Raw genomic sequence first — 27,947 nt, 5'->3', positions numbered from 1 at the left:
GCTATTTGCATAGAGTTGGACTGTTTTCAACTCTCATTTACAGCTTTAAAGCTATAGCTCAAGCATTCTATCGCTCTTAACGCTTTATCGTCCATGTCTTAAAGAAACTGAATGGGCGTTTATCGCTCGTAACGCTTTTTCGCTTTTGGTGTGAACGTACAGGCAGTTAATTAGCAACAAAGCCATACTATGTTCCCCTCATATGACATACCTTGCTGAATCGCAACACTTGGTTATTAGTCTACCAGGAGGCAAAAGATGATACCTATGGGTTCCACAAAAATACCGTTTCCTATTAATAATTAAGATGATTGTTATGTTGACATAAGGTTCAGCAGGGTGCAGGATAAGGATGTAGGCTCTTCAGTACTAAGCACAAAGAAGTCCTGATACCTATGACAACAGCGTCATCTTGTGGTGGAGGATAGCAAAACATTTATAATCGTCGACCAACCCGCATCAGACGTCAATGTCAAACTTAAAAATAAAACAACGGGACTTAAACTTGAACCAACACGATGGACCAGCTGTAAGCGTGGCCTGTAAGCAAAATAAACATAAACTAATAACACAAATATAATCAAATAAAAATGAGACCAAAAAAATGTAGGCCTATTAGACCAAAAGAATATCAACCAAGCCTACGCATGACAATTGTAACTTATGCCCATTGATGTGATATATCCACGGGGGGGCTCTTATCTCCGCCTCCAATGCACACGGAGGAGGAGCAACATGTGCTTGATCTGTGTTCATCCGCTGTCACCACCCCGTGCGGCCGCTCCACGGGAAAACTAAACTCATAGGTGGAGGAGAGAGGGAAACTAAACTGATCAACGAGCAGGGCGCAAGCAGAAGAGTTGACACTGAAAGTCGGCGTTACTTCAGACCCTCCGTTAACTGGTGGAATTAAAGGAGTAGGTAGGCCTGTTCAGGATTGCGTTCGCTGTTTTGACAGTGAAGGGAAGCGAGTGGAATGAGAAACAGCCTCTGCACGTACAGTGTTTTTCTAACAAAGTAAAGTCCATCTACACTTTATGGATTTCTAACGCGTGGACTTGCTTGGCACGACGTTCAAGGTAAAGGATGGCCTCGGTTGAATGGAAATGCTTTTGTATGTTGATATAATCTCAGTCAAACATTGAAGGCTGTGTCTCAGTTGCACAATATTATACTTTTGTGATTCTTGTTGTTTCGTAATCAAAGAATCTGGCCATGTTTTGACTATCACACAACGTGAGTCATAATAACAACGCCTCCAGCATATTATGTAAGTTTCAGGCCGGATTTTTCAGTCTTCCTTGACACCCACCTATTTTTCTATACAAGGCAAACTGTGGCTGCAGCCGGAACACACACACACAAACACACACACACACACACACACACACACACACACACACACACACACACACACACACACACACACACACACACACACACACACACACACACACACACACACACACAGTAAAAGAAAATGTATTCGTTTTCATTCAGCATTCATTTGTTTTTGCTTTAAAATGACTTTTCGTTTACCCCCACTCCCAGTGTACTGTCATGACCTTTGACAATCGTTCATCTCATCACTCGAGGTGACAACCTGGATCCAAGCCAACTATTACCTTACTCCTAAAGAGTTCTGGGGACCTGACCCACACCCCCCCTCCCGCGGGGTCGTGTCGTCAGAGGGACCAGGGGGGGGTGTGTGTGTGTGTGCGGTGCGACCGCATCATGGAAGTGCTTCGGAAGTCCTCAGAATTCGCTGCGGAGGTGCTGGACGTGTTTGACCGCTCGGTGAGCGACAAGGAGCTGGTGTTCCAGGCCAAGGCGCTGTACCGAGACTACGTCCTCTGCAGGCTCAGCCAACACGGGTTTGGGTGGGCCAGGAGCGAGCTCCACTTCCCCTCCACCAGTGCAGCGCTGGCCGAGGTGTCTCTGGTGCTCCTGTATCTCGGTGAGAATGAAGGGATGAACGTGCAACACCAATGTCGAACCTGAAGGGGCAATCAGTAGATTCTAGATCTAGATTCTAGTAGATTCTAGTTGATGTATCTCGTGAGAATAAAATGATTAATGTGCAACACGAATGTCAAACCTGAAGGGTCATCAGTATATTCTAGGTCTAGGCGGGGTCAATGAGTCACAAAATGCCTTGACCGTTCACAATTTTGTGTTTATTGGTAGGCCGACTGTATTCCTCATGCGGCCTTTACCCCTGGGTGTGTGCGTCCTATTGGTCATCAGAGTTCCCCTTTCAATGCTCAGGTGGAAGTGCTGAACGTAAGCTGCATCGTGCATTCCATGCATGAATTATGGCTCGCGGCCACCACCCTTGATTATGCAGATATGGATTCAAGGGGAGATCTGGTTGATTCTGAATGACGTAAACAGTTTGCCTTAATGGCTTGAACTGTACAAATGCAAACATTGTGCTCATTGTGTCGGTAACTTGGGACCATTTGTTGGTTAGTATGACGTATGCTAGAGGGTGATATGTGGTTTATTTGAGACTATGCTCTTGGAATTAACAGGATTTGTCATCAACTTTAGAGAATGGGTGTCATTTTCTTAACGCGTCTTCTCTCTCCTCTCTCTGGGTTCTTCTTCCACTGTTACCTAGGCGATGAGTTGGAGTGTATGCACCCAAGTCTCTACAGGAACGTGGCTCGGCAACTCAACATTTCTGTTGCCATGGAGAATATGGTATCGGATGCCTTCATTGCTGTGGCAACAGAGATCTTTTCAACAGGTACACATATTTAGCCATACGTGGGCGGCGTCTGTGACGTTGGTGCGACCGACTCAAGGGCAGGGTCTCCTTTTGTGGGCAGACAGTCTTGACTAGGCATCGGTCGGAAGGGGAATCTCTTGGGGGAAAAGAGATGAGTTAAAAATAACCTAAGCGTCAGGAAGTGCCACATCCCTGTTTGCATAATCATCCTTCAATTCAGTTGGCATATTGCAAGTAAGAACATGCAAAAAATAAAGAAAGAAAGAGCTGGGAGTCGGTGTTGATGTAGTAAACGCTAATGTTCGACGTTGGACGTAACCATAATGACATTTTTTTTTAGTTGCAAACATGTCACCAAATCCCGAAGCCTAAAGAAGCCAAGCCCAAGACAAACTCATGACTACTGTGAAGTGGGTTGCTTTTTTAAATTTCTGTGTCAAAAAGTGCGCCAAAACCGGCGGGCCGGTTTTACCCGAGGACTTGAGTCTGTATTGTCTGATTACTAGTCTGTGTCTCGACAAGTGCTTCCCCTGCTCTGCCTCACAATCTGCAGCTTTGAAACATATAGGAAGACCAGGCAAATCTTTTTATGACCATTAACTTCCAATATGATTTACAGTTGGCCAGAGTGCTTATTCGTCCTTCCCTTTATTCGAAATAATTCAAATAATTATGAACCTAACCCTAACCCTTGATTTGATTATAGTTAATCGTTATTGTATGAGAGGCATTAACGATATTCCTAAGGGATCCAAACGTCCACACTCCTCTGTCTGGTGCACAGATATTTCACTCTAGTACTTTGAACCCTATCCCCTCTGGCATTCAGAGCTGCGCTGCAGTCGTATCTGAGTGCCGCACTCATCTCGGCATTCCTTGTCACCTAATGTCTGTCGCACAAAAGAAGCCTTTGTAGATTTCACAAGAGGAATTCTTTCGGCGAGACCGTTTAAATGTAACCGACTGACAAAGGATGGATAACTTTGTAACGAGAAGAGAGTTGGGAGCGCTCGTAAATGTCCCTGCGATGCAAAAGAAACGCAGAGAACCCGAGAGGTCCACTTTGGCACATTGCCTGGAAAGATAAAAAATAAGATACTTGTTTTTTTCAGAGTAGCATGCTTGGGTTTCTGGTTGAATACGTCGCTGTCCCTGCATCACTAGGGAGCAATTTTTAGAATGGCGTGGGATTCCATCTTAAGAATAACAGACCACTGATCCTTGCCTGCCCCGGCTTTCTGCTCTGACAACTCACTGTAGATGGAAAGATATTGCTATTTTCTACACACTTGTCTGACCGAAACTATTTATGGTGTGTGATTGTTCCACTCGATGTCTCCCGTTGCTTGAAAAAGGAAATATCTTAGAATCCTCAATCCATCATTGTGGAACTATAATGGGATGAACTTTAACGTTTTCTGCTTTTGTAACTCTAAATATAAAACTGAGTAGAAAGTATCCTCTACTAAGTTAAACAGTCACATTCCACACACAACTCATGATCACGGATGAGTGTTAATGGTTGTTAACAAAGGCATTGCCAATGGTCTGTATAATGGTGCCTCCATTTTCAGTAATAATCCAACTACAGTCAGTGCTTCCTCTCCTTCTCAAGAATTACATTACATTTAGGGCATACAGCTGACCCTTTATTCAAAGCGACTTACAATAAGTACATTTGTCCGAAGAAGGGGAAACAATATATGGCTTTCGGTACAATAAGAATAGAACCATATGCCATCACTAGTAATCGTTAGCCAAGTCCCGTATACAACAAACTAATTGAATTCAATGCATTCATTCATTCATTCATTCATTCATTCATTCATTAGTTCAAACGAAACTCCTTATCCTTCCTGCTCGTCTAAACAGTTTTAACCCTCCGACGTCTGTCACGACGGTCTATATTTGGGGCCGGCTTTCTCAGAACGGGGCGGGATCCTCGCACCAGGTGACCTGGATGTCTCCTGTGGACACTTATCGGCTCTAAGCTCTCCGACCTCTCCTCTCCGGGTGCCCGGCCTGGGTCCCGGTCCGCTGAGCTCAGGTCAGCAGAGAGCAGAGTATCGGCCCTGAGGTGGACTCGGGGCTTAGGGAGCCTAATGCTAATTGGGACATGGCGTCGTCGTTGCGTCACTGATCCGTGCCGTCATAACACCCCCCCTGCTGGCATGGCAACCCGGCGGGATGTCCTCCAGACCTGAGCTCTTTTTGAAGTCGGCTTTATTTATTTTTCAAGAGCGATCAGGGAAGATGATATTAAATGCGATGCATTGTAGAAAGAGCGTGTGTGTGTATGTGTGGGTGGGGGGGTCGTGTGGTGACTCCCCACACACCCAAACACCCCTCCCTGTTATGTTCTGGGGTTGTGAAAGCCCTCCTGAAACACCTCCTTACTTTTTATTTATTAACACGTGCGTCATGTAACACGGCAACTAGCAAGACATCTTATCAGGCGCATAAATGTAAAAAGTGTTGACACAAGGCTGGTATTTGCCATTTACTTCAGTGCAAGGTCCACTGCCTGGCCTACATACTGTATGTCTAGTCACTAGGAACTGGTTCAGAATGTGTTGTTTCCCTCAAATATTATTAGTTTGGTTGTAATGAGTATGATCTAACCATGATTTAAATGATTGATTGACGCCTGAATTCAACTTCCCGTGTGACTTTGATGAATAATCCATCAATAATCTACAATCTAATCAAAATATGTTTCTCTCTGTCTGCCTGTATGTATATGTGTATATAAGTGGATGTATTTTAAACAATATTTCCATTTATTAGTATATACAATATTAGCACACTTGGATATAAATCCAACATGAAGAGTTGTGTTTACGCCAATTAAAGCCATTTATAAGTGTTCATATTCTCTTCTTAAATTGTGCATGTGTCTGTGTGTCATTCTCTTTCTAATGGTGTAAGATGTCGGTGTCTTTCTCTCGCCCAAGGTATAACATGGGGCAAGGTGGTGTCCATGTTCGCAGTGGCGGCGGGCCTGGCTGTGGATTGTGTGCGGCAGGGCCGGCCAGCCACCGTGCACGTCCTTGTGGACAGCCTTGGCCAGCTGGTCCGCAGGTACCTGGTGCCCTGGCTCAAGAGAAAGGGAGGCTGGGTGAGTGAGTGCAACACTGAGTATGCAGACTATTGCCTGCACTGTATACTCAAGGATTTATAGATCGTTATGCAAGTCCCCTATATGGTAGTCCTTCTAAATGATCAAATGGAAGTGTGTGTGTGTGTGTGTGTGTGTGTGTGTGTGTGTGTGTGTGTGTGTGTGTGTGTGTGTGTGTGTGTGTGTGTGTGTGTGTGTGTGTGTGTGTGTGTGTGTGTGTGTGTGTGTGTGTGTGTGTGTGTGTGTGTGTGTGAGAGAGGAGAGATCTCTATCGCTGGTCAGCCTTTCATAGGAAAATACTGCCCCCTATTGGCTGATTAACCATATTAAAGCTAAACTTGGACTTTTCATTAGCAAACCCAGTATTCCATCAAAAGTAATCACATTTTGAAGGGATCTCTCTCTTTCTTTCATTCTCTCCCCCCGCCCCTTTCCCTCTCCAGACGGAAATTAGCAAATGTGTCATAAAGAAGGACGTCATCTCTGAACACCACTGGCTCTCCTCCACTGTGGAGTCCTTGAAGTACTTTCTCACTACAGTTTACGTATACGTCATGAAGGAACAATGACCTGCTGGGACAAAGACAGTTTGCCCAGGCTCCAGCTTGCTTAGGCTTAAGTTATTTGAGATGAACACAGCTGCAGTGTGGAACAGACCCAACTTGACCTAACGGTTTGTTGGTGAATGGCCATCAACAAATGTATCATCAGCATTAACGTCATGCGTCTCGGATAAGTTCATAATAGGTGGCTACGCTTCATTCAAAGCTTAGTCACAATTATACTTTCATCGCATGATTCATTTTTTTTGTTGCCGGATTGTTTCAACCACATTTTGTCCAAAGACGTGCATGTCCATCAATGCAGTAAAAGCAGCTGGGTCCAGTTTTGTTGCACCGTATGCACTTTGTGACGTTACTTCCCACTGGTTTGCTACATCTTCACTGCCTGAAGCGGTCTGCTTCTCAAGAGGAAATGTCTGGTGCTTGGGGGGGAATTACCAAACCGATTCGGGAGAATCAGATATGTGTATATGGTGAACATTGATGCTTTAAGAGTCTAAGCTTGTCGTTTTTGTTCAATCTTAAGATGAGCATCGTGCAGAAAAAGTGATTGCTCTTCGTTTCAGCTCTACATAGGAATTAACTGTTTTCAACAGCTAAGTGATAACTATCAGGCTGTCATTCCTATTTTCTTCAGAGGACTCCATGTGGCAAATAGGTTTCATTCCAGAGAAGGAATGAGGTTATTTTTTAACTGCCATCAACTGTGTTGCACTTTAGGAGGTTTTCTGATGCGATTGTGTTCTACTACAGTGCAGCCAGTTCTCCTTCCCAAACATCATAACCACCGTGACCAAAAAAAACGATGAGTGATGATTATAGATATTGAGTCTAACTGTTATGCCCGGTGTAAGTAACATTTGTGGTTTTCCACTGCAACATTTCACAATGTTGCATATGTAGGTGATTATTATTTTCAAATCTGTAAATAGTTTTATTTATAATTTTAGCAATCGGAGCAATTGTGGTATTTCATTGACTCTGACAGCAATTATTGATTGTATAGTGTGCCTATTGGTTGTCACTTTAACTGTTAAATTATTTACGCGTCTGATTTTTCTTTTTTTACTCTGAAATAAACTTTCAACATCTTATCAAAATGCCAGCATTTGAGTCATGTTTCAATTATGCCACTTAACCGTGTTAGTAATGTCCATTAATAATATCCTTAAAATACATCTGCCAAAGAGTTATGGTCTCGCCCTGTCTGTCCGTCCGTCTGTGTGTGGGTAGCTTCTCATCATTCTACTCAAACCGGGGTGTATGATCGGCTTTTTCCATTTTCTATCATTTACCTATTATGCAGGTATTTAGGGAAGAGAAAATCTGCAGTACCATGTGGAAAAAAAAATTCTTGAGGTTTAAATTCTGTTGACTAGAATTTGTAGTACTACACTAATTAAAATCCCCTTCTGAAAGCCTATTCAACAGATTATCTTTAATTTTGTAACAGGGTGGTACAGTTAGGATTTAGTTTCCACTTAGTGTTATAGTTGTCAACCAATGATGTTTGATATACCTGTTTGTAGATTCCGTTATAAACTTGCATGGGAATGAGATTGCGGATGGTTTGCAAGGTTTAGATTCTAGTGTGGCAATTGGCCACAGGGTGGCAGTATTGCTACTATATGGTGCTACGCACAGTGCATCATGGTATTTTGTTTCTCGTGTTTACCAGTGGACTGGACATTGAACAACTCGTTGGTCTTTGCCGTGACGTGCGATGTGGCTCGGTTGTGTGTGAGTGGCCTCTGGACATTTGCTGCCGGTGGTTGCTGTTTGCAGCACTTATAATATGGCGATACCAGTGGGTATTGGATGGCCGTGTTTATGATTTGCGGCGTCAGTCGCCAACGTGGGCGTATGGTTCAACGTGGTGTGTTTGTTCTGCACTGTGGGTTATAGAGGCTACAGGCGAAATAGGTCCGCTAGAAACTACGAGAGGGTTCGCTTGACCTAGTTCAAGTTTGATGTAAGTGCAAGTTATTTAATGTACCGAGTCATTTAATGTCCATTATAAAAGCTGTTCATGTTTAGGGGTGATATGAAAGGCCTACTTTATATTTCCTGATTAGTCAATACCACTGCCGTATTCATATTCCTTTATCCAATCGTTTTCTGGAAATTGGAGGTGAATATGTTAAGCACTGTTAGCATTCAAGCTAGTATAAACTGTTCCCAAGGACTGAAAAGATGTCTTCCACAATAAATGCTACAAAAAACCCGAAATTCATTGTGTCCTGTACTGCATCTAATTCCACGGGCTTCATGACGTCGATATCTCCGTAACGGAGCCAATCATTTTGATTGCAAAGAAAACATAGAAATTCAAAACACTTAATACATTTTGTTCACGTGTTGAACTGTATGGCGGCCAAGTGAACAGCGAGATTCCATTTATATGTAGTGTAAATGCAACATGAAGTCAAGTCTCGTTTATACAAAACATGCTTATACATAAACAAACCATCCAATAGTGTATTAGATATTCTCCTTTATCCCTTGTGATGACCCATAATAACCCAATGTGCAAAGCAACGTTTTGAGGTTGGAATATTGTTGCATGATTTTTTTTATTTCCGGACACATAAATTGCAGACTAGGTAATTTTTTTAGCATCAACACAGAAAGTGGTCTTCGTATTTAAACTAATCTGCTTCAAGGCAAGCGACTGTAGGTGACTTGCAGATGCTGAGTCATTGGCTGCTTCTCCGTCGACATGGAAAGCGTCTGCTCCAGCTTCCCGTCTGGGTGGAGCTGGAACACTCTGGAGACCTGAGAAAAAATATATATTGGCAAGATAAAAATCATACTTTATGAAGAGACTTGTGAAAAATGTAATGAAAAAATAATGAATGGCTCGTTAGAGACAGTCCACACTGCGGCCATACCTCCTTGACGTGGGGCTCCTTGGCAAACGATGGCCTGGCCAGAGCTTGTGTATGTAGGCTCAGCTTCTTTCCCACCAGCTCCCCCTCCTCAACCTCCACCAGTCCTGCACACAGAGTCTCAGCTAAAGCATGTACACAATAGATACAACAGTCACCGTTCACCACCATCTTTAGCAGACTTTTGATAAAAAAAGAGGTGATATTCCGCCGCCTGGTGTGGGGTCGTAATGGCCATTACGACCCGTTTGAAAAGCTGCCTTTTCCTGTGTTTTAGTGACATCCCAAGTGGGAGTGTCCACCTAGATTTGTGATGGGTAGATCAGTCGCCAGCCTACCCAGTGGACAGTAGCAAAAGTTGCTCATCAATCCATCATACATCTAAGTGGATGCCACTAAAACAAAAGGAAAAGGCAGATTTTCAAAGCGCTTGTAATGGCATATCACCCTCACGCCATTAAGCCCAAAACTACTGACAAAGGAAAGTTAGATGCATGCAGCTTTCCAAAAGAGAGTCTACACATTTGAGTTAAACCCAGTACCTGGATGGGTGGCAAACTCCCTCCATGTGATGTTGACGTGTAGTGCACCATTGCATGCAAGACAATTATTCTGAATCAGAAACTTTGTGATGTACCAGAGTTCTGTGCGATGATGAACGCCACTCGGTTGGTGCCCGTCTGCATTCGAATGAAGCCACACTCCCTGTGAAGTATCTGCTTCGTCTCCGCATCAGAGGCATTGAACCTGCGAACACAGGCGCCACAGAAACCTAGACCGACGGCTATAACTACCCACAGCTCCCCTTCCACACGGTTTACGCTATATGGAGTCATTTGTGCTTTTACAAGCCCAGAGATGGAACAAAGGTTCAGTCAATTGAATAAGGGTTGTCATAGGACAACCGCAGGTGTTGCTCATAGCACTAATTATGGGTACCTCGAGGCACAAACAGTAGCCTCGAGGTATTATTCTTTACAATTAACATGTCGCGTAAAAAGCTTGCTTGGGCGAACAAGGAGGTGGAGACGTTCGTCTGCATTCTTGGGGAGGAAGACGTTGTTTACGATGTTTACGTAGCTGCCGCGGCGATTGACATCCGGCCTACCACCAAGGGTACTGTCGGCAGTGGAAACGCGACCTCGGAACTGAGCTGGGCTATACTGCCCCCTCCCTACCGCCCCTTTGCGATCCGATCCGTTCCGCACTCTGCAGTGGAAACGCGGCATTAACATGTGAAGAGAATACCCATTGAGCACGATACTTGGTACATAAAAGTAACAGAAAATTTGTGTCATGTGGGACAGCTGTGCAAGTCCTAAAATGACGCCTACAAAAATGAAGAACTACATTGTTTTTGAATTAACACAAAACACACGCACATAAAGTTGATGATGGGCTGTCCCATTTGGGCGAAGTGAAGATCCTCCGTGTAGCGGAAGTCCTTCAGGCTGGGGAAGGAACCCTTTCCGGGCTCGACTGATTCCCAGTTACCCAGGAGCCAATCCAGAGAAGAGACGGCTTTGTCCAGTTTAGCTAATGTTGGAAAACATACAACAGAAATATAACAAGCACTTCGGGAGGTAAAGATTTACCCAAATGTATGATTGCTAAATGTCCACAAGGGGACAGCATTTCAGGCTGAGGACACAAGCAGGCAGCACCAGGGAAACAAACGTTGCAGCTCATTGTTGAGCGCATGGATTTAAATGAGACCCTTACTAGACGTATTTAGTGTTTAAAAATATGTCTAGACACACCACTTCGGGTATTGTTTTTAATAGAACGGTCTCGGTAAAGTACAATTATTAGCTGTGTAACAAGGTATCCTAGAGCATTTTTAATTTTTCATACATTTTCATAAATTAAAGGTCATGCCGATGAAGTGTAGGCCTATATCTGGGCTTCTTACCGGACTGGTAAAACGGGCACGCCAATGAAGCCATCGATAAGGTGGGGCAGGTAGGAGCACTGACACAGAGTATCAATGAAGATCAAATACTTCTGTGTTTGAGTCTGCAGTTTCAACCCGTTCTTTATTGAGCGGCGAAGTCACGCCTCTTCCGGTAGAGCCAATGGGACCAATGAGGTCGAAAAATATGAATGGGTTCTTATAGAGAGAAAGTAATTATTGTCTGGTCCCAGCCTTTATATGCCCTGGATTACATATTTGCGGTTTGTGGATTTAACTGACAATTTTTCATGCAAAGAAAACTAAAAATCTTCGCAAAGAAGTTTGATAATGTTAGGTTTTGTGAGGCCGCTCGGTGAACTACAGCTCTCCGCTCTCTCTCTGCTCTCGACGCGAATGATATACGTCACCACCCGCACTTGGAACTCCGGTACAGGCGTGGCCTGTCGAAAGCCATTATGCTTATAACTCTCAACAGTAACATATAGAGCGCAACATTGACCGCCCCCTTTTTGAACATCTCTGGTTCCCGAAGTTAAGTTCCCATACATTTTCTCTGTTGACTTTTCTTAAAATCGTTATATAGAACATTAAACGGGGAACCAAGCCAATCATTCGTCAAGGTAGTCGTGACCATAAAACGTTTGATTTGAGGCAGTGATATTTTGGAAGGAAAAGGCAGAGGTACAAGACTGTACGTTATTTATTTGCGAACGAGTGAGGAACAACTTTATAGAGAAATTATGATTTCCCTTCGATTATTGGAAAGTTAGAGTTGTAAAAATTAGAGTTGTAAAAATATGACATACAAATTACATTTGTAGTAAAAGCTGCCAATACATTATGTTGAATGAATACGTAGCCTAACTGGAATACGAGAATGAATTCACAAGTATTAAAAACGAGTAACGTTATCACACGGTGACTGCAGTCCTTCGCACAAACACAGAAGGTGGTCTTCGTATGCGACAAGGCAAGCGTCTGTAGGTGATGTGCAGGTGCTGCGTCATGGCTGCTTGTCCGTTGACATGGAAACTGTCTGCTCCAGCTTCCCGTCTGGTCAGAGCTGGAACACTAGAGACCTGAGAAAAAACAAATAAAGGATAGAACCCAATAGTTAGCGTAATATTAGCGTGTTTCTTGCGTCTTATAATCTGTGACCTTATTATATTGTAAATACAAGTTGTGTCATATATTCTGTGTGTGTGTGTATGCATCGTGTTTCTTCATATTTTGTGTAGGTTTCCATTGACATGGGAAGTTCCTTCGTCCCTGACTGCATTCACCGCGTGGTAACGTTACTCGTTTTTAATACATGTGAATTCATTCTCGTATTCCAGTTACGTATTCATTCAACATGATGTATTCCCAGCTTTTATACTACAAATGTCATTTGTAGCCTATGTCATATTTTTTCTTGGACAATATATTCAATTTCAACATATTTTTCAACATGTAGGCCTACAGCTAATTTCCTCTTCAATCTTTACAATTCTAACTTTCCAATAATCGAAGGGAAATCATCGTTTCTCTGGTAGGCTATCAAGTTCACTGGCAGCAGTCGACCATTTCGCTTCCCCGGGTGCAGTAAAGGTTTTCTGTTAACAGTGAGCCCCAATCAGTCGTGTTACACTTTAGGATTATGGGTAGTGTGGACATTGAATATAATTTGTTTTTCTAAAACCTTGATGCTTACGTCTTTAACTCGTGGCTTCTGCCGGAGCATGTATCATCGATTCACAATAAAACGGCGCGTGGTACGCTCCCGACCAGAAATAAAAGGCGAGTCTTCCGGGTCCTCTACTCCTGCTCTGACTACCGACGTCTGTCGGATAAGATTCTCCCTTTTTGAAGATCCCGCTTCCGCATTGGGCAGTCGCAACTAGCAAGGCAGCAGCGCAAACACGGTTAATCTCCCCCTCATTACGTAATCGACCGCCTAAAAGGAATCAAAGAGGTCCAGAACTCGATCAATCTCCACACAAAATATATCGGTGTTTTTTTTCGCCATAACATAGACTGTAGGCTATACAAGTCTATGCTATGTGTTATGTGTTCTTTAACAGGTCCTTTTGTTCACATGTTGTGCGTTATCACTTCCTGGTTTTCTAAAGAAATAAACGAGTCACGCATTCGTGTGCCATGAGAAATTGTCTCTTTCCATTTAATGCAATTTCCACCATACTGTTCATGGTGAACAACTATATGTATAGATATATCATTTATATATAGGCTAGATCATCCCTTTGATCAATAACTATAACAGAAAGTGATAATTGGATCTATGAATGTAGTTTATCACTATGAATGATCAATACATATAAGAGATAGTGATAATTATAGATATATGATGGTAGTTTACCACTATGGTTGATCAATAACTATAACAGATAGTGATAATTATAGATCTATGATCGTAGTTTACCACTATGGCTGCAGTAACACTCTGTACTGAGAACAGTACAATGGCTGATGAATGTGCCTTTTCGCCAAACGTAAATCGCGTTGTGTATGTTTTTGCCCCACATTCAGCTTATATCGATAATCAAGATGTGAAAGAATAACGTTAGCAACACACTTTTCCAAGTCACTAAAAGTGTACACACACACACACACACACACACCTGTGAGTTCGCTGTGTATGTTTTTGCCCCACATTCAGCTTATATCGATAATCAAGATGTGAAAGAATAACGTTAGCAACACACTTTTCCAAGTCAAGTGTGTGTGTGTACACACACACACACACACACACACACACACACACACACCTGTGAGTTCGCTGTGAGTTCTCGCTGGTGGTTACGTCACAGTGAGTTCTCGCTGGTGTGGTAGTCATATGACTAATCTAAACATTGACTCTGTGGTTAGTCACTCAAGTCACTAAAAGTGTACACACACACACACACACCTGTGAGTTCGCTGTGTATGTTTTTGCCCCACATTCAGCTTATATCGATAATCAAGATGTGAAAGAATAACGTTAGCAACACACTTTTCCAAGTCAAGTGTGTGTGTGTACACACACACACACACACACACACCTGTGAGTTCGCTGTGAGTTCTCGCTGGTGGTTACGTCACAGTGAGTTCTCGCTGGTGTGGTAGTCATATGACTAATCTAAACATTGACTCTGTGGTTACAAGTTGAGAACTCATTGTTCTCAACTTGTAGAACTCGACGTAAAAGCGAACTCCCAGGCTTGGAGGCGTGGCAATTTGAAGCTAAGTGCCATGGCACTTGTACTCTCTGAAACAGTGATTTCGCGCTAACAAGCCCACTAATTTCAACAACTAACCAGCGCTTCAAGACGCAGATAATGTAAGTCTTGGGAACGTCCAACCAAAATTTATACTACTTGCTTACTCTCTATGTCTCATTAATGGTTTTTTTTAATTTTTTTTTTTTTTTACTCTATTTAATTCTTCATTATTCAGGCGTTACATACGTTTCATGGCCATAATTAAAAAATACAAACTACAGTTTACTTTAATTTCTTTGTTCTTGAATTGACGTAGAATGGAGCAAAGACTCCTGGGATTGGGAAATGCGTTTATCCAATAAACAGCTTGCAGGTCAAGTCCATTTTCGGAAATGTAGGGGGATATATGAGCGGCCCCTCGTCTAATGGCATGACCCTAGAGACCTAGAAAAGAAAAATCAAACCTTATATATAACCTAGATATCCGTATCTGTTGTTTTTTTACATATTGGAAACTTTTTTTTCTGTGTTTTTCTGACTTTTTAAATGCCCCGAAGATGACCGGAGCTTCCCTCCATATCTTTGGGTTCCTTTTTGGTTATCTTTGTTTTTCTGCACTTTAAATAACCAGAGTCAAAGTTTAGACTAGTCATATACAAAAATATAAAAATACTTTACACTTTACGTTGAATGAAAAAACAAATGTAATACAATGTATTAAAGTGCATGAAATGTGATTGTGATACAACGAGAGGCGCAGCAGCGCCCTCCGCAGGACTGTTGAGGTACTGAGGTACGAGGAGAGGTTGGAAGTGAGCAGCAGGCTTCAGAGGAGCCGATCACACCGAAGAAAGTTTTTTGCAGACAGGCTAGTAAAGGTGCAGTAAAACAGACGCAACCAAAAGGACCCCCAGAGATATGGAAGGCAAACAATTCCAAAATTAGCATGTAAAGTCAGCCAATGAACGTGAGAGAATTTAATTTCTTCAAAGGTTTGTCTACATTTGTGTCTGAAAAAGAGTGATAATTAGGTATCAGCGGTCTGGTTCCCACTGATCCACCTGTTGCGCAGCGCTCCGGCTGAATGGCTCTCCACTCCCGCCACGAGACCAGAGGTTCTGAGTCCACCGTCCCGGAGCGACCGGACCCGGAGGAGGACCTGCTGGCCGCTAGACCGCGCCGACGACGCCGGTTAAGCATGGACCAGCCGCCTTCATGTACGAATCTGCATCTCCTCAATGAATAAGGATTCAACCCTTTCTGACAAACGTGACAAAGTCACTAATTCCAGTCTTCCCTCCACAGTTGAAGCGGATTTGACCGGAGCGGATCCAAGCTTGGATGTTTGCGTGCCGTGCACAGACTTACCCGGTGGCTTCGACAGAAAAACAAACGCGTTCTTGTGTAATCTCACCTCCATGAAATGCAAGGGCGTAACCATGGTTTAGACATTGGGGGGGGTCTAATTTTTTATTATTATTTGTTAAGTGCATTGCCTACAATTCTATATTTATATATGAAAATGTGGACATTTAGAACATAGTTTCGAGGACTACATTGACCATTTGAATTCACAACTAAAGGAATAGTGTAATAATGTAATGTCTGCCCCGCCCCCCCCCCCCACACACACACACACACACACACACATACATACACACACACTTTGTTTTGGTTAGTTGCTTACTGACCTTAAACACACCTACCAATTACAATTATGCTCTTCCAGTAGTACTGTAGCAAAAAGGATAGCTTCCAATGGAAAAATACCACATACCCAAAGCATGTTTTTTTAATGTTATTTTAATTAGGACAACTACTGATGTACTTTTGTGATGTACAGACTTTAACAAAAAAAGCAGCCTGCCTCTCTGCCTCCCTGTCTGTCTGTGCTGCCTGCATTGTGACCACATGTCATTATGTTATCAGAAGAACAGTGGCTGACCTTCGTGATCATTTTGGTCTATATATTCTGCTTGTATTAGAAGTAGGCTACTTTTATGTATTGCTGACATGTAGGCCCAGGTTATAAACAATGTTGTAAGGCTGTCTAGTCTCACATTCAAAATTCTCACCTTATCACCTGCATGTCCAGAGCATGTCCCTGTCTGGCCACTGCTTTCAGCCTGCCTGTCTCTCTCCCTGTCTCTCTGTGATGCCTGCATTGTGACCACACGTCATTTTATCAGAAAAAACAGCGACTCATATTTTAATTAGGCTACTCGTTTTATTTGCTCACACATTTAGCTCGGTATCAAGCTACTAATTGTCTGGAGAAAAAAAAAACGTGTACGCTCGGCTGCTGGTCCAGTTTTATCCGCTTTTTAAGTAACCTTAAATTGTCCGTTACCTCCTCTCCAACACGTTAAATAACGTTACAGGCACTGCTTTCAGCATGCCTGTCTCTCTCCTTCTCTCTCTGTGCTGCCTGCATCGTAACCATGTCATTTTATCAAAAGAACAGCGACTGACCTTCATGAGCTATATAATATTCTGCTTTTACGAGGCTACTCATTTTATTTGCTTACTCAAAGCTCGGTATCAAGTTACTTACTGTCTTAAAAAAACTGCGTATGCTTGGCTGTTGGTCCAGTTTCTTCTGCTTTTTAGGTAACCTCAAATCCTCCATTACTCAACTTTACTTTCTTGGCTCTCACTGAAGAAAGAGTGTGGGGGGGGGGGGGGGGGGGGAGAGTGTGGGGTAACCATGACAACGCAGAAAGTCGCGAGGTGGTTTCAAACTAAATCGCACAAGTGTACAATTAGGAGGGGGGATTCACACACTTAACAAACGGAAATAAATTGAAAATAAATAAGACACAACAAGAGACCGATCTATTGACAGGGTTCATAAAAAGAGAACATATATTTTACATTTTATCCTTCTGTATATTGGGGGGGACAGGTTAGTATTTTCTCAACATTGGGGGGGACACGACCCCCCCAAAGAATGCGTGGTTACGCCCTTGATGAAATGATGAACACAGAACAATGACAATAAAAGCCATATATCCTCTTGCGATATAGGCTAACCGGGGTCCCCGCCCACAAACGCCCCATGCTACGTGGTACGTAGACTATGAAAGGAATTTTTACTTCCGGAACCACTGTTGCGCTCTATGGGCTCACTCCTACTTAATAAGTGTTTGTAGTAACGCAGTTTAAAAGAACGGCGTTAGGTAACGCCGTTATTTTTCAGAAACAGACTAATCTAACCAATTACTGTTACCGTCGTTACAACGCTGTTACGCCTCGTTTCCACATACGTACATTCTCGTATGCGATCCAACCGTCTCCGACCGAAAGTCCATTCATTCCTATGTGATTCTCCGTGATGTCCGTTTTTCCTCCGAGACTACTCCCCTCCGTAAAATTTCTGTCCGGTATGTCTGTAATATACGTTCAAAAATTTTAACTTTCGCTGTCGTTTTACGGAGATACCATATGAAAGTTTTTATGTTTTTCACAAAACATGTAAATGTACCTGGCAGGCCAAACTCCTCGCCGATCTCTTTCCAAGCCTGGTTGGTTTTGTTTTTATCTCTGTATGTGTCGATCCTCATGTTCCAAAGTACCGGTCTCCTAAAAACGGCCATTATCATACGTTCCCCCATCTTTTTGGCTGTCCGTAAATAAATTCATGACTGTACGTAAAACACTAGCGACCCCTTACATAAATGTATGGAAGCACGGATACGAAAAACATACGTATGTGGAAACGAGGCGTTACCGTTACTGTACGTTAAATGCGGTGTGTTACTAATTGATTGAATACACTGCGTAATCCGAATGCACCCCTGGCTCCAACACAAACTACTAGCGAGGAGACCGGGTTGAAGGGGACCTATTATGCTTTTTCGACTTTTATGAGTTATAAACGTTGTTATAATTATTGATAGTCATGTTTAACAAGTGTCAAATAATGACGTACATGCATTTCGACGTATTCCCTAGTGACAGTCTTGGGTGGCTGTGCAGAGCGCTGAACACTCGGGACAACGTTTGCGATTCACTTATTCACATTTCCGGGAAATCATCTACGTAGAGGCACTCCTGCCGCGCCTCCATATGCCCGGTCAAATCTGCCCGCGTGCGCGCAAGGAATCGTTTTTTGTGTATGGTTGAACATGACTATCAATCATTATAACAACGATTATAGGTCATAAAAGTCGAATAAGCATTATAGGTCCCCTTTAACGAGATAACCGTTTATGATTGGCAGTCATGTTTTATGGTAGCCAATCGGAGCCAGTGTTTTTACACACAAGCCAGGACACGCGCGCCACACACACGCACACGCCAAACAGATTCGATGAAGCACCAGAAATTGCACGTCCGGAGCAATCCGATGAAAAGTTGGAATTTTCTGTAGCATTCGGCAGATGTTCCACAGCCTTTGCAACCAAGCAAATTAAAATTCAGTTGGAAGTATATCAGGGCCTTGAATGGGCAGTCAACCATTTAACACATTAAGGCCAAGTGAAAACTGCTCAGAAAAATCCAAATTCTTGGACATAGCAACTTTCCTTTTTTACAGAACCGCAAATAGTTACTTTTCCACTTTTTTTTGGAACAAGTAGTGAGTAACTATAACTAATTACTTTTTTAAAGTAACTTTCCCAACACTGTACTTAAACCAGTCCTTGGAGTTCTGTGCCCTGAGTGCATTTTGTACTTTGGTCGAATTCGATATGCCAAGTTATCTTACTGTGCTAGGACTGTCAATGTGTTTTATTAACCTCACTTGAGAAAAGGATAAGGTCCATTTTAAAACAAGCTCCACAGCCACAATGCATTGTGTTTTGCCACTTCGTGAAGCACCCTCATGACGGCATTCGTGTTAAACTGTATGGCGGCCAAGTGAACAGCGAGATTCCATTTATATGTAAATGCAACATGAATTCAAGTCTTGTCTATACAATACATGTTTATACATAAACAATAAAACCATTGAATAGTGCATGAGATGTTCTCCTTAATCCTTGGTGATTACCCATATGTGCAAAGCAAAGTTTTGAGGTTGAAATAATAAAGTGAACAGCGAGATTCCATTTATATGTAAATGCAACATGAATTCAAGTCTTGTCTTCCATTTCCGGCCACATAAATTGCAGATCAGGTAATTATTTTTTTTCGCACAAACACAGAAGGTGGTCTTCGTATTCGTCAAGGCAAGCGACTGTAGGTGATGTGCAGGTGCTGCGTCATTGGCTGCTTGTCCGTTGACATGGAAACCGTCTGCTCCAGCTTCCCGTCTGGTTGGAGCTGGAACACTCTGGAGACCTGAGAAAAAATAAATAAAGGATAGAAGGGAGAAAGAATGGAAGACGTTTAAAAATTACATGCTGACCAGCCTGTCACACAGCAACTATGTATTGTCCATAAATTGGAGCATTATCGCTATTCCAAGATAAAAAGCTGAATTAATGCAACCCTACTGGTAGGGGTTATCAATCTTAATTTATATAGCGCCTTTTGTGCAAAATTGTAATACAAGGTGATTGATACAATGAAAATGAAGAATATGGATTAAGAGCTGAGCTGAATAGAATATAATCTTTATTTGTCATTGGGTTAAATACAAAGTATTTACACAACGAAATTAAGGTGCAGATCTTGTTCAGTGCTTTTTTTTTTTTAAATAAATAAATAGAATACAGTAAGAAATATTAATAAATATATAACAACAATAACCCCTCCCCCTGCCTTCAACTTAAGGCACATTAAAGTGGCTTTGAATGAATGAGGTTTCTTTTAAGATGGAGTCATACAGAAAGTTCAAATGCAGCTTTAATGCCATCAGACACAAGCCAGAGTCACTTGGGTAAATAAATGGCTTGTTAGAGACAGTTCACACTGCAGCCATACCTCCTTGACGTGGGGTTCCTTGGCAAACGATGTCCTGGCTAGAGCGTGGGTGTGCAGGCTCAGCTTCTTTCCCACCAGCTCCCCCTCCTCAACCTCCACCAGTCCTGCACACAGAGTCTCAGCTGAAGCATGTACACAATAGATACAACAGCAACCGTTCACCAATTGGGCCATCACATCTTCTAGCAGACGCATCATTAAACGGGTGACATTATGCCACAAGGAGAGACTGTCATTGGCCATCACAAGTAGATTGAAAATCTGCCTTTTCCTGTGTCTAAGTGGCTCAGATCAGTCTACCAGCCTAACCAGTTGACTATCAAATGTTGCTTATCTATACGTCATAGGAGGACACGCCCACTTTTGATGTCAACATAAATAGGCTGATTTTCAAACTGCTTCTAAGGGCTAATCACACTCGCATTATATCCCCCCTTTAAACTCAAAACTACTAAAAAGAAAGTCAGATGTAGGCATTTTTCCAAAAGAGAGTGTACACACATTGGCGTTAAACTCAGTGTGCGTTGGGATGGGTGTCAAACTCTAGCTAGATACCAATCGGGCTACAGTCCCTCCATGGGATGTTGGCGTGTACTGCGCTATTGCATGTCAGGCAATTATTTTGAAGGCTGGGAATTAGGAACGTTGTGGGGTACCAGAGTTCTGTGCGACGATGAACGCCACTCGGTTGGTGCCCGTCTGCATTCGGATGAAGCCACACTCCCTGTGAAGTGGCTTCTTCGTCTCCACATCGGAGGCATTGAACCTGCGAACACAGGCGCAACAGAAACCTAGGCCGACGTCTATATCCACCACAGGGTGTACGCTACAATGGAGTCATTTGTGCTTTCACAAATCCAGAGATTGAACGAAGGATCATTAAATTGAATAAACCAAATATAGCAATAGCAAAAGGGTTGTCATAGGACAACTGCAGGTGTTGCTCATAGCACCAATTATGATCTACCAGGTTGGGCCAATAATAGGGTTAGGTGCGTGTGAAGAGATCACCCAATGACCATGTGACTTTGTAAATAAAAGTAGCAGAGACATAATTACTGTTATCAGCGATAGGTGTGTTTGTCCTAAAATGACACCTATGAAAATGAAGTACTGCATTGTTTTTGAATGACCACTTAACGCACGCACATAAAGTTGATGATGGGCTGTCCCACTTGGGTGAAGTGGAGGGCCTCCGTGTAGCGGAAGGGCTTTAGGCTGGGGAAGGACCCCTCTCCGGGCTCGACTGATTCCCAGTTACCCAGGAGCCAATCAAGAGGAGAGATGGCTTCGTTCAGCTTAGCTAATGTTGGAAAACAGAAATAGAACACAACCTTCGGGAGGTAGAAATGGATCATATGTACGCTTGCTAAATGTCCACAAGGTGCCAGTAGTTCAAGGTGAGGACACAAGCAGGCAGCACCAGGGAAACAAACGTTGTAGCGCAACATTGTTGAGCGCATGAATGAGACCCTTACGTAGACCTACACGGTTTATAAAAATATATAGATACCTCTTGGATTTTTTTTTATAGAACGGTCCAAGTAAAGTCAGATATATTAGGTGTTAAGGCAGCCTAGCATCTTAGTACGTATTTATCTCAAACGACCTTTAAAAATAATTCGGGTGTTGCAGCGTTCTGTATTAAAACAGGTTATATATATACGAGTATGCGGTCCATGGTGTATGGCCTCGAACACAAGGATCTACTTTCTGTGCATATACAATAAAGGTCATGCTGTTGAAGACTAGAGTATATCGGAGCTTGTTACCTGGCTGGTGGAACGGGCACGCCATCGATAAGTTTGACCCGGCGGATCACTGATACAGATATCAATGAAGATCAAATACATCCGCGTTTGCGTCTGGATCATAAACCCGTGCTTTACGACATTAAAAAAGGATCATGGGAATTGTAGTGAAAACAGAATAAATATGTTGCCTTTTACGACGTCGACAACTTTTTGATAAAATAGTGACCATTTTATTGACATCATACAATAATTTGAGCAATATGCATGCAGTGAAAATTCCATACACATGCATTTCACCCATAAACATTTACCCTTTTGCAGTGTGAAACATGTGGCTTGTTTATTTTTTTTATTAAGGAATCAATGTGTTCCAAAGCTCAAACATGAGCATCTACTTCAGTATCATTCATATATTAGTTTAAACTTTCTCCTCATTTGATCGCCCAGGCCTGGGTTAGGTGTTCTGGGGGCCCGGGGGGAGACGACGACGACGACGACTGCATTCAGTGTCCAGTGGTAATGTCATGAGCATCCACCTCTCTGCTCAGACCTTGCTCTTTTTGCAGTTCTTGAGGGCATCTGCCAAGGCGTGCAGTGCCATGTCAGCGTTTGACTTCTTGCAGTTGTATCCCATCAGTCCAATGCGCATTACCTAATGGAATATAAAAATTAACAGTCAGGACTAAATTCAAATAATTATCAATCGTAGCCTGAATCTTAAAACCACATGTAATCACGCACACATACAAACACTCACAGCACACACACACACACACACACACACACACACACACACACACACACACACACACACACACACACACACACACACACACACACACATACCACACACACACATACCACACACACACACACACACACACACACACACACACACACACACACACACACACACACACATACCACGCACACACACACACATACCACAAACACACACACACACACACTTACCCGCACACACACCGACACACATACACACAAACCACCCGTCTTTACCATGCCGATGGAGGGCCCCAGGCCCCCGGTCATCTCCATGTTGTGGTTCTTCATCATGTACACCAGCAGCTCCCTCCAATTGTAGCCCTTGGGGATGGCGATGGTGGTCACCGAGGGCAGCCTCAGGTCCTGCAACAACCAGGCGTCACATGATATGTTTAACATAAACAGAACCAGTCATTAGTTGGTCATTTGTTACGCTGAGTATGGATTCTTCTGTACTGGGGTTCTGTCTAATGCAAGATTGGAATTGATGAATGTTATTTGTTATTTTATGAATAATATATTCGTGATAATAATCATTAATAATCTTTTTTCTTTATTATAGTATCTTGCATCATGCCCAATGTATAATATCCATGCATAAATTATATATATATATATATATATTTTTTTTTTTAAATCATTTGGGAACAATGGCAATTCACCTTATCACGGATGAAGAGGGTGAGGCCCAAGTCCTCCAGCCCCTTGTAGAGGTAGGCCGCCAGCTCCTTGTGTTGCCGCCAGGATTCCTCCAGCCCCTAGGGGGAGACAGAGACCAGAGCACCGTTGTGTCGTAATGCACCGCATTGCAACGTGACCTTGACGAACAAACCCAGGCCCGGTGCCACGAGGGGGCAAAAGGATGCAATGCCTCCTCGGTACAGACATTGTGCCCCCTAAGTTTAGGATCCATATTCGGTGTCTCTATTACCCACTAATGCATCAGAGTTATTTACCAGCTGGAAAAAACTATTTGTGATTGGCCATCCCAAAAGAAGGGCGGGGCCAGTTAAAGTTATGTACAGAAAAATAAATATGTTTCACTGAGCAGCTGAATCGAATATCTGAATCAAAAAAGATGCAGCCGGGTTGGGCTTGTATCATTCTGTTATTATTCAGCTTTTTGGAAATGCGTTCTTGTGTGTGTTCTTCAATATGTTAAAGTTTTGGAAGTTGTAGCATGCGTACCTTCTCAGCAAGAATGGCCAGACTCTCTCTTAAGGAAAAGAACCCAGAAACGGGGCCTGTGTGGTGGTATCTAAAACAAACGGTGAACAGTGATCATTCATGGCTGTTATATAACGTATTCTTGGTGCCCTGCGGGTTGAAAAAGTTTGGACTTTGGGTTGCTGCCATACCCTGCTGATATATTTAACCAAAACGTTACATAATAACAATAATAAACAATATTTAGTCAGCGCTTTTCTAAACAACAAACACAAACACACAGGGCAAACAAAATGGGGTCATTTCAGAGCACCCTCTATGGTTTACGTGCGTTTCAGTTGAGGTCACACACTGCATAGTTGATGGTAGTGGACTTACGCTCGGACTGTCTGGCCATCGCAACCCCAGTAGTTGGAAAGATGAGTCATATCCAAGAGGTAGGATACAGGCTTGGTTTTCCTGTTAAACATCTTGTCACTGGAGAGGGGGTAACAAGGTGTGTTATTGATATTGATTACTGGGACCCATATTTCTGTTTTTGAATTTCATGCATCATTTATTTTCTTTATTTACGCACGCACGCACGTGGACACACACACACACACACGCACTCGCACACACACACACACACACACACACACACACACACACACACACACACACACACACACACACACACACACACACACACACACACACACACACACACACACACACACAAACACACACAAAGTCTCTTTACCATGCTCTTTCGTTGAAGGAAATGGGAGCTGTTCCCGGGGGCGCATTTAAAGCTTTCTGAGAGCCAGTGTACAGTATGTCAATTTCTAGAAAGAGGGTATAGTTAATCATGATCCAACATGAAGGAACAAACACACAAAAACACACTTGCCCTCATGTGTATCAAAACACGCACGCACACAGTGACCCTTACTTTGGTTGTCCATTAAGATGGGTGCTGCCCCCATTGACGCGACAGTGTCAACCAGGAAGAGACAGTTGTGCCTTGGAAAAAGAAAAAAGTCATGATTTGATTTGATTTGCCCTTAGGGGAGCCACGCAAGCTCACACTGTATTGTTGGAGGAGAACCTACTTTTGACAAATGTCTCCGATGCCGTCCATGGGGTGACAGAGACCGGCAGAGGACTCTCCGTGTGTGAGGAAGAACAGCACCGGCTTGTGTTTGGCCATGGCCTACGAAACATGAAAGACCCCTAGCATGAAGTTAGCCGGCTCAACTGCATTATGTGTATATTGTCTTTTAAATGATGTATAGTTTGATCTTAAGTACAATGTACATTAAATGTCATATACACATATACATATATATATATATTTATATACACATATCTGTATAGACAGACTTTTTGCCATATCATACCATAAATAACATTAATAAGCCTATCGAACATCCTTAGGAAGCATTTAGGCCTATAGTACCTGTTCAATTTCCGTATTGGAGAAAAGTTGCCCTGGTGTTTTTACCATTTTATGTACATTAGCACCTACAAAGGAAAACAAAAATCAATATTATCGTAGCAACCAGCGGATCATGTCAATAGCCTCACTGTAGTTTATATATCGATAATTGATTGATATATAGTCACATATAGATCTAAATTAACATCGATGGTCCCCTTTGCGGACGGAGCGGGTCCCCTCGTAAAACCGTGCGTAAAAAGACCTACCCATTCGCTCGGCTATTTCCGCTACTCGTTCTCCCCAGATTCCGTTGACGGCAACAAGCACACTTTCTCCAGGTTCCACTGTGTTAAAAACGGCACACTCCATGGCAGCATGACCAGAGCCACTCATGGATATCGTCATGTTGTTTTCGGTCTGGAAGATGTATTGAATCCCTTTCTTGATGTCGTTCATGATCTGGTAAGATTAAGTGGAAAACCACAGACAGGTTAGACCTTATTCTTTATAACATATTAGCAAATAAATAAATATTAAATCACATTATTATAAACGATGCGTTTTGAGATTAGATGTATAGGCCTAATCGTCATGGAATGAAGTCTATTAATGAAAAAAATGGAAAACCAAATACCCAGCATTTACCTCATACATTTCTGGGTGCAAATGACCGATTATCGGCCTGCCCCCGGCCGCTAGAACACGTGGCGGGACGTTGGAAGGCCCCGGTCCAAACAGGTAACGGTTTGGGACTTCGAGCGGCCGCAGGAGGGCCGCGGGAGGCGGGATAGTCAGGGAAGACATCGAGCGATCCAGGCGCATGAGTAGCGGAGCGCTCCTAGGGGCCAGCGAACTCTCCAGGGCCGCTGCCGTGTTTTGCGCCAGCAGCGCGCCCCGGCTGAACACTGCCCTCTGCATCATTGCTGGAGATCCTCGTTCCTGGGAATGCTAGAGTACTTCGGACAGACTGACCTCGACTCGGACATTTGGCGAAGATTTAAAACAAAGTTCTTTGACCTATTGGTCCCAGAGCCATTTGCGTCACTCACGTAATAGATGGGGGTGGTTTTGAGGGGTGTGTGTGTGTGTGTGTGTGTGTGTGTGTGTGTGTGTGTGTGTGTGTGTGTGTGTGTGTGTGTGTGTCTGTCTGTCTGTGTGTGTGTGTGTGTGTTTTTGTGTGTTCTATCAAAATCATTGATGATACGTTAACAGCTATGAGATGTTCAATGTTTGACTTTGGATAAGGAGAGTTAATGTTACTGTTTCGGTTAAGTTGGAAGGTCCGTAAAGAAGTGGTTAAAATGATTACATAATATTATGTTAATTTGAGAAAAAAGACAAAAGTGTAAGATAAGAAGATTTATGATCCAATACATAGCGATTTGTAAACAGCTAATCAGAGTGTCAGAGTCAGAGAGGAGTGTTCCTGTTTCAAGAGACATGATTGGCTGAGCAGACAGTCCCAGTTTCTATACATTATGGGGTTATTGAATGTAATTGAAAAAAACATCACATTATATTATCATTACTTGAGATTTGTTTTTAATTTGTTACAATATGAAAGCTACAGTGATAATAATATCAAGAACACTCTTTGTCAACAAATACTCCCAAAAGCTCAGAAAGTCTCGCAAAAAAACTGTTACATTGGTAATGACTAACTGCCCGTTCACCTCAAGGTCCAATGCCATGCATCTGGTTCAAACAAGATTATGGCCATGGTTGCACTTGCACTCTAGACCATATGTCCCTAAACTCAAGTTACAAAGCGTTTTATTACACCTTGGAAAAAAGGACAAGAATCGAACACAAAATCGAACAAGAATTGTAAAAAATTGTAATTATATAAGAAAAAGATTAGAATAGCATTTTTTTTTATATTTCTCTAACTGCAACTTGTTGGGTTAGAGAGAATATCCTATGAGGTAAATGATTACTTCACATCACCCTAACCTCGATAAATAAATATGAGTTGTGTTGTTTACCCCCTCATTGGCCTTTGCTCCACAGCAAGGGCCCCAGCACATTAGCCCCCCAGAGATAAAGAGAGATAGAGAGAGAGAGAGAGAGAGAGAGAGAGAGAGAGAGAGACACTGTTAAACAGGGAGAGAGAGAGAGAGAGAGAGAGAGAGAGAGAGAGAGAGAGAGAGAGAGAGAGAGAGAGGGAGTGAGAGAGAGAGAGAGAGAGAGAGAGAGAGAGAGAGAGAGAGAGGGAGTGAGAGAGAGAGAGAGAGACTGTTAAACAGGGAGAGAGAGAGAGAGAGAGAGAGAGAGAGAGAGAGAGAGAGAGAGAGAGAGAGAGAGACACAGACTGTTAAACAGGGAGAGAGAGAGAGAGAGAGAGAGAGAGAGAGAGAGAGAGAGAGAGAGAGAGAGAGAGAGAGAGAGACTGTTAAACAGGGAGAGAGAGAGAGAGAGAGAGAGAGAGAGAGACAGACTGTTAAACAGGGAGAGAGAGAGAGAGAGAGAGAGAGAGAGAGAGAGAGAGAGAGAGAGAGACACACAGACTGTTAAACAGGGAGAGAGAGAGAGAG

The 27,947-nt window shown here is 42.8% G+C and overlaps 4 protein-coding genes and 1 long non-coding RNA gene across 8 annotated transcripts; 2 read left to right on the top strand and 3 right to left on the bottom strand.

The window, feature by feature from the left end:
* Positions 1-673: 673 nt before the first annotated feature.
* LOC130388241 (bcl-2-related ovarian killer protein homolog B-like) lies at positions 674-9,210 on the top strand. Of its 4 annotated transcripts, none has more exons than XM_056597655.1 (6): positions 674-1,079; positions 1,552-1,957; positions 2,188-2,283; positions 2,624-2,752; positions 5,689-5,852; positions 6,296-9,210. In XM_056597655.1, exons 2-6 carry the CDS (start codon positions 1,735-1,737, stop codon positions 6,419-6,421), a joined length of 738 nt encoding a protein of 245 aa, XP_056453630.1. In that variant the 5' UTR covers positions 674-1,079; positions 1,552-1,734; the 3' UTR covers positions 6,422-9,210. The 4 variants fall into 4 exon arrangements, with proteins under 4 accessions (XP_056453630.1, XP_056453632.1, XP_056453631.1 ...); XM_056597656.1 differs by lacking the exon at positions 674-1,079 and adding an exon at positions 1,086-1,270; XM_056597657.1 differs by lacking the exon at positions 2,188-2,283 and having other exon boundaries at positions 690-1,079; positions 6,296-7,957.
* Positions 8,970-11,326, bottom strand: LOC130388243 (peroxynitrite isomerase THAP4-like). Its single transcript, XM_056597661.1, has 5 exons — positions 11,216-11,326; positions 10,686-10,839; positions 9,941-10,050; positions 9,307-9,410; positions 8,970-9,190 (listed from the first exon to the last, which is right to left on the bottom strand). Exons 1-5 carry the CDS (start codon positions 11,247-11,249, stop codon positions 9,074-9,076), a joined length of 519 nt encoding a protein of 172 aa, XP_056453636.1. The 5' UTR covers positions 11,250-11,326; the 3' UTR covers positions 8,970-9,073.
* Positions 11,327-15,114: 3,788 nt separating this feature from the next.
* On the top strand, positions 15,115-17,086 carry LOC130388251 (uncharacterized). Its single transcript, XR_008896390.1, has 3 exons — positions 15,115-15,410; positions 15,491-15,635; positions 15,724-17,086. It is a non-coding gene; the product is annotated as an uncharacterized LOC130388251 (long non-coding RNA).
* Positions 17,087-19,040: 1,954 nt separating this feature from the next.
* Positions 19,041-22,180, bottom strand: thap4 (THAP domain containing 4). The gene is made up of 5 exons (XM_056597663.1): positions 22,059-22,180; positions 21,436-21,589; positions 20,943-21,052; positions 20,287-20,390; positions 19,041-19,701 (listed from the first exon to the last, which is right to left on the bottom strand). Exons 1-5 carry the CDS (start codon positions 22,081-22,083, stop codon positions 19,585-19,587), a joined length of 510 nt encoding a protein of 169 aa, XP_056453638.1. The 5' UTR covers positions 22,084-22,180; the 3' UTR covers positions 19,041-19,584.
* Positions 22,181-22,247: 67 nt separating this feature from the next.
* agxtb (alanine--glyoxylate and serine--pyruvate aminotransferase b) lies at positions 22,248-26,399 on the bottom strand. The gene is made up of 11 exons (XM_056597646.1): positions 26,059-26,399; positions 25,680-25,872; positions 25,432-25,496; positions 25,085-25,185; positions 24,925-24,995; positions 24,733-24,817; positions 24,369-24,467; positions 24,012-24,081; positions 23,486-23,581; positions 23,058-23,186; positions 22,248-22,692 (listed from the first exon to the last, which is right to left on the bottom strand). The coding sequence occupies exons 1-11, from the start codon at positions 26,332-26,334 to the stop codon at positions 22,585-22,587; spliced, it is 1,293 nt and encodes a 430-aa protein (XP_056453621.1). The 5' UTR covers positions 26,335-26,399; the 3' UTR covers positions 22,248-22,584.
* Positions 26,400-27,947: the final 1,548 nt, after the last annotated feature.

The sequence above is a fragment of the Gadus chalcogrammus genome, chromosome 8 (assembly GCF_026213295.1).
Source record: "Gadus chalcogrammus isolate NIFS_2021 chromosome 8, NIFS_Gcha_1.0, whole genome shotgun sequence".
NCBI lineage: Eukaryota > Metazoa > Chordata > Actinopteri > Gadiformes > Gadidae > Gadus > Gadus chalcogrammus.
Note: the sequence above shows the minus strand (reverse complement) of the source record. Positions and strands in the feature narration are given on the sequence as shown.